Source organism: Notechis scutatus, chromosome 12, assembly GCF_049901735.1.
Source record: "Notechis scutatus isolate UNSWTSFEM ecotype Mainland chromosome 12, rNotScu1.2, whole genome shotgun sequence".
Lineage (NCBI taxonomy): Eukaryota > Metazoa > Chordata > Lepidosauria > Squamata > Elapidae > Notechis > Notechis scutatus.
In genome coordinates, this window is record NC_142020.1 from 12,979,154 (window position 1) to 12,985,649 (window position 6,496).

Here is a 6,496-nt window from a genome sequence, read left to right on the forward strand (position 1 = left end):
ACTTTCCTCTTTCTCTCACTCACCCTCTCTCTTCCCTTGCTCCCTTTCCTCGCTCCCTTCTTCCCTCTCTCTTCTTTTCCATTCATCTCTCCCTTCCCTCCCCTTTCTCTATCCTTCCTTCTTACCCCCTCTCCCACCTTTTCTCACCCTCCTTCTCTCCTTCCCCTCTTTTCCTACCCTTCTCTCCCTCACTTCACTTTCCTTTCTCTCACTTCCCTCTCTCTTCCCCTCTTTCCCTTTCCTCGCTCCCCCTCCTTCCCTTTCTCTATCCCTCCTTCTTCTCTCCCTCTCCCACCTTTTCTCTCCCTCCTTCTCTCCTTCCCCTCTTTTCCTACCCTTCTCTCCCTCACTTCACTTTCCTCTTTCTCTCACTTCCCCTCTCTCTTCCCCTCGCTCCCTTTCCTTTCTCCTTCCCTCTCTCTTCTTTTCCTCATTCATCTCTCCCTTCCCCTCTCCCTCCCCTTTCCCTATCCCTCTCTCTCTCTCCTTTCCTCTCTCATTCTCTCTCTCTCTCCCTCTTTCTCCTTCTCCTTCTCTCTCTCCTTCCCCTCTTTCCCTCTCTCTATCTCTCCTTCCCTTCCCTTCACCTCCTTCTTTCTCTCCTCCCTCCCTCTCTCTTTCCTCCTCTTTTTCTCTCCCTCCCCTCTTTCCCTCTCCTGCTCTCTTCCTCCCATTCCCTCCTTTCCCCTCCCTCACCACGGACCCCTCCTTTCAACCTGAGTTACACACCTTCTCCTTTCATGATAAAATGACATCGGATTCCTCTTCTTACACCTGAAGCAGGTGAGGAACAGGTGTCCCTTCGTTCCTCTGGATGGAGATTTGGGGGCTCCTCCATCATCTTCCCAGCCTGGAACGGAGAAACCTAGAGAAAGCCAGAAACCCAGCCGGTTCTACAAGTGCAACAAGGAGGATGCCAAATTGGTCGAAAACGCTCCCGTAATCCTGACGCTGCCTCCGAAGAAAGTCAGCGACAAGGCGGTCATAACCGGAGGCGCCAGTTATCTGGGCTTTACGCTCGGCTGCGCTCTGGCTAAATCAGGAACCCAAGTCATTTTGTACGATTTTAATCCGCCCACCTGGGACCTTCCAAAGGGAATCATATTGATCAGGGTAGGTCTCCTTTCTGCTCCTGGGACGGGGAGAGAAAACCCACCAAAGCAAAGATATTTTGGTGAAGCTTTGCAGGCAATCCTCGACTTACAACTGTCGGTTTAACAACGGTTCAAAGTTAGGAAGGCCTGGGGGGGTGGGGGGAGAAGGGATGTATGACCTGGATTCGCACTTAGAACTTTGGTTGCTAAATGAATTGTTGTAAGTCAAGGAATCTCTCTCTGTCTCTCTTTCTCTCCCTCCCTCTCTCCCTCTCTCCCTCTCCCTCTCCTCTCTCCCTCCCTCTCTGTCTCTCCCTCTCTCTCTTCCTCTCTCTCCCTCCCTCTCCTCCCCCTCTCTTTCTCTCCCTCCCTCCCTCCCTCTTTCCCTCTCCTCTCTCTCTCTTTCTCTTCCTCCCTCTCCCCCCCTCTCTTTCTCTTTCTCTCCCTCCCTGTCTCTCCCTCCCTCTCTCCCTCCCTCTTTTTCTCTCTCCCTCTCTTTCTCCCTCCCTCTCTCCCTTCCTCTCTCTCCCTCCCTCTCCCCTCTCTTTCTCTCTCTCCCCCCCTCCCTCCCTCTTTCCCTCTCCTCTCTCTCTCTTTCTCTTCCTCCCTCTCTCCCTCTTTCTCTCTCTTTCTCTCCCTCCCTCCCTCTCTCTCTCTCTCCCTCCCTCTTTTTCTCTCTTTCTTTCTCTCCCTCCCTCTCTGTCCCTCCCTCTCCCCTCTCTTTCTCTCTCTCCCTCCCTCCCTCTTTCCCTCTCCTCTCTCTTTCTCTTCCTCCCTCTCTCCCTCCCTCTCTCTCCTTCTCTCCCTCCCTCTCTGTCTCTCCCTCTTTCTCCCTCCCTCTCTGTCCCTCCCTCTCCCCCTCTCTTTCTCTCTCTCCCTCCCTCCCTCTTTCCCTCTCTCTCTCCCCCTCTCTCTCCCTCCTCTCTCTTTTCTCTCCCTCCCTCCCTTCCTCTCTGTCTCTCCCTCCCTCTCTCCCCCAACACATACACTGGCGACAACAATCAAACCATCCACTTGATGGGCTCTGTCCCTCTCTTGAGGTCCCCAGGCTGCTTGGCCAAACCAAGTCTTCAGATCTTTCAAAATAGTATCAAAATGGAACCCAATTCTTTTTCTCTGTGGGAATGATATTCCACAGGGAGGACATCACCACAGAGTAAGGACCTTCTTCTGGGTCCCACCACATGGAGCTCCTTAAGATAGGGGACCCCCGACAATCCGTACTTCTTTGCTCTGGTGGGTTGGATAGATATAAACGGAGAAAAGACCGTCCTTCAAATAAATTGGCCCCCCAAACCAGGGATCACTTTGAATTCCCCGGCCAATTTGAAAAAGACGGTTCTGGGAGTTATAGTTGGAGTCACCTGGGGGGGCGGAAATGAAGACTTTTCCTCCAGTGAGACACACATACAAGTTTTCTCCTGCCTTACAGTCGGACGTGAGAAACTTTAGTGACTTGTATTCAGCCTGCGAAGGTGTGGATTGTCTCATCCACACAGCCTCGTACGGGATGACCGGCATAGAACAAGTGAGTCCAGTTTGATTTTCCTTCGTTAGCTCCGGAGTTTTGCAAACGATGCAGGCTCTCTTGAAGATGAGAAGTTTATTCTGAAACCAGGTGACCGTCAGTTCTAGTCCTGCTTTAGGCACAAAAAAACAGGTAGGTTACTTTGGGCCAATCACCAGGTGACCGTGAGTTCTAGTCCTGCTTTAGGCACAAAAACCAGCTGAGTAACTTTGGGCCAATCCCCAGGAGGCAGTGAATTCTAGTCCCACCTTGGGCATGAAAGTCAGCTAGTTGATTTTGGTCCAATCACCAGGAGAGGGTGAGTTCTAGTCCTGCCATAGGCATGAAAGCCAAGTGGATGACTTTGTGCCAATCATGCTCTCGCAAGTCTAATCCACCTCACAGGGCTGTTTTTCTTGGGAAAATAGGAGGAGGAAAGAGCATTAGGTATGCAATTCTAACAGCGGGGACTGACCTTGGAGTCAAGGTCAGCGAATAACTCTGGACATCTGACCCGCCCATGAAAAAGAAATGCAACATTTCAAAAGCATTTCCAGGACCTTCTGCCGTAACTGCTCGGGAAATAAATAAGGGGATAGAGCGGTGCTTCTCAACGTCAGTCTCTTTAAGATGCGTCCACTTCAACTCCCAGAATTCCCTTGCCCAGGGAATTCTAAGGAGTTGAAGTCCATCCGTCTTAAAGGGGCGGAGGTTAAGAAACACCGGAATAGAGCAAGTCCTTTTCTGTGTTGTGTTGTGACATGTTCTTCCTCTTCTCCTAGCTGCACAAAAAGCGCATTCGGTCGGTCAACATTGGAGGGACCGGAATCGTCCTTGAAGGTGTGTTAAGTGGTGTTTTGTGTGTGGTTGTGATGATGGTAGGTGACCAAAAAAATCCAAACCAAAACAGATCAACTTTTGCTGACCCAACCAAATTCAGGATTGAACTACTAAGAGGAGACCAGGCTTATATTGAAGCTTATATTTGGGGACTGGTGAGAGGGATGTCACTTTTTTTTGGGTACTAGGAAACCCACGCTTAACATCCTTCTGTAGTCACAACAGAGTGTGCAATTGTATTGTTGCCCAGAGTTTTCAGTGCAGAGATATTTTCTTCAGGCTTTGGAGAACAAAACTCTACAATCTTCTTGTTGTCAACTCATAAAACATTTTTTATGGTTGTTTTATAGTTGCCAACAGAAGGGAAGAGAGGGGAAGGGGTTCGAAAGAGCAGTCTGGCAGCTGGGAATCGAAAGTGCATTCCATACAGTTTTCCAGAGATTGTAACCAGGCGACTGAAGTTTCTGCAGTGCAAAAATCTTAACTGGAGAATATGATTGGTGTCTCTTGGCTCTCGTGTTTCATTGGAGAATATGAATTATGATACACCCAGAGGGGGAAAACCAGGGTCAAGGGTGACAGTGAATTATTATATGTCTTAGTTGGCTACACCCAGGTCATGCCGGCATGTTAACTCCCAATAAATTCTGTTTACTTTTGGATGTTTGGCTCGAGACTCATGATTTAAATGGGAGGTAACTGCTGGAATCTTGACACTTTTGTCATGTTGTCCCATAAAATAGGGAAAGAAAATGGCAGGTTTCAGGGCTGAATCAAGGCTTCCAAAAATCTGTTGTTCGGGATCACCTGGTGGCGCCATACCCCATTTTCCAAATTGGAGTTTTATGCTTTCTCTTTTCTCTGGGACAATAAGTCCTATCTCCATTTATGGGCTACCACAGTGTTTTCTCAACCATGGCAGCTCGAAGATGTGTGTGGGACTTCAACTCCCAGAATTCCCTAGCCAGCAAGAATTCTGGGAGTTGAAGTCTACACATTGTTAAATTGTCAAGGTTGAGAAACGCTGGCCTACATTGGCTCCACTCTTCTAGTTTTTCTTTCCGTATCCACAATTTTATTCCCCCCACAAATAGTCTGCCAACCAATGATTTCCCCCTCTTTCCAGCAACGCAGTTAAAACAAAATGTCTTTCAAGTTGAAGGCCAACTCCTGGGGACATCCCAGAAGCATCCCTATCCTCGCCAAAAGTAATTTCCCTTCACCTTCTTGCCAGAAGTGGTATTCAGCAGGTTCTGACCAGGGGTGGAATAGGTTCGCACCTATTCGCTAGAACCGGTTGCTAACATTCTAAGCAGTTTGGAGAACCGGTTGTTAGAAGAAATTACTGAACTAATCCTGTAAGGAAGGCAGGAAGGAAACATTCTGGTGTTGCTTACAGAAACTGCCTCTCCATTAACCCTTAGTACATTCTTGGCAGGACTAGACTTCCTGTCTCAGGAACTTCTCTGGAGTTTTTTCCCCCTCCTTTGCTGGTATTTTGCTTTTGTGGAGTGACCATTCAAAGTTACAATGGCACTGGAAAAAGTGACTTATGACCATTTTTCACACTTACGACTGTTGCAGCATCCCCACAGTCACGAGAGGCCAGACGAGGAGATGCGTGCCTCAATGTGAGTGATGTTGAGTTGGCCACATCCAGCCAATAACATGACCACCAAGCCATGTCCACCCAGTCACATGACCACCAAGCCACGCCCACCACCTAAGCCATGCTTACAGAACCGGTTGTTAAAATTTTTGAATCCCACCTCTGCTTCTGACCGGTTCTGAAGAACCGGTAGTGGAAATCTTGAGTAGTTCAGAGAACCGGCAAATACCACCTCTAACTGGCCCTGCCATCTCTTCTCTGCCTCCCGAGTCTCAGCTGATCGGCTGGGTCTCCTTTGGTTGCCCTGCACAGGAGAACGGGGCTGGAAAGCAGGTTAGTTGGGTGGGGAGGGAATGGGATTTTGCAGTATCCTTCCCCTGCCATGCCCACCAAGCCACGCCCACAGAACTGGTAGTAAAAAAATTTGAATCCCTCCACTGCTTCTCACCCAGTGGTTTTTCCACTTCTCAGATTAACCGACAGCCCAGAGATCTCCTTGTGGTCTCTCATCCCAATACTTTTCCTCAGCTCTGCCTTACTTAAGGTTTTGAAGTCAACCCTGCTCAGCTCCCCCTTATCTTCCAGGTTTGATGCGACGGTGGCTCGCTCCTTCAACCTCTTGCCCTCCCACAACATTTGGGCCGCCTGGCGTGATTTGAACCCCCAACCTGGCCCCTTTCTTTATCTCCCCCAGTTTGCAAGCGGCAAAGGATCCCCAGGTTGATCTACACCAGTACAGTCGATGTAGTCTTCGCAGGACAAACGATCGTGGACAGCGATGAAGCGACGGTATCCTATGTTCCTTTAGAGCAGGTACGTTGTCCAGCTGAAATAAATTATAGGTAGGCCTCAGCTTACAACCACAATCAGGACTGGAACCTCTGGGGCGAAGAGAGGCGGTCATTAAGTCACACCCGATTTGGGGGCCTTTTTTTTTTTGTCACGTCATTAAATGAATCAAGCGGTCGTTAAGTGAGCCCGGCCTTCCCCATTGACACTGCTTGTTGGAAGCCAGGTAGGAAGGTTGCAAATGGGGAAATCACATGACCCCCAACGATCCTAAATACAGCCCAGTTGTCAAGTGCCCGAATCCTGATCAGGTGACCCCAGTCGTAAGGGCAAGGACTGGTTGTTAAGCCCCTTCTTTTTAGTCCTGTCGTACCTTCGAGCAGATGGTCGTAAGTCAAGGACTGCCTGTACTTTTTAGCACTGAAGGAAGGAACGAAGCAGCTGATTTCTGCTCCCGGTTGAAAAATTTTGCACGAGTGTGCCAGGTTTTCCAGGTCCTTGAAACATTTTGGAGTGTGCAAGGGGGCCAATCCAGTGGTGATATTCAGCCGGTTCGCACCAGTTCACACGAACCGGTAGCAAGGATTTGGCATCTGTCACCAAACCGGTAGTAACTTCTGGCTGGCCACACCCCCCAACCTGGTCGCCCAGTCGCCA

The 6,496-nt window shown here is 49.4% G+C and overlaps 1 protein-coding gene across 1 annotated transcript in view; it reads left to right on the forward strand.

The window, feature by feature from the left end:
• Nucleotides 1-747: 747 nt before the first annotated feature.
• LOC113431504 (putative short-chain dehydrogenase/reductase family 42E member 2) overlaps nt 748-6,496 on the forward strand; it is a gene marked incomplete at its 5' end in the record, with an annotated part of 14,428 nt that continues 8,679 nt past the window's right edge. Inside the window, 4 exons of the mRNA XM_087942345.1 lie at nt 748-1,113; nt 2,527-2,622; nt 3,384-3,441; nt 5,745-5,863. Coding sequence (XP_087798471.1) covers nt 748-1,113; nt 2,527-2,622; nt 3,384-3,441; nt 5,745-5,863 — 639 coding nt within the window. The remainder of the gene's footprint in view (nt 1,114-2,526; nt 2,623-3,383; nt 3,442-5,744; nt 5,864-6,496) is intronic.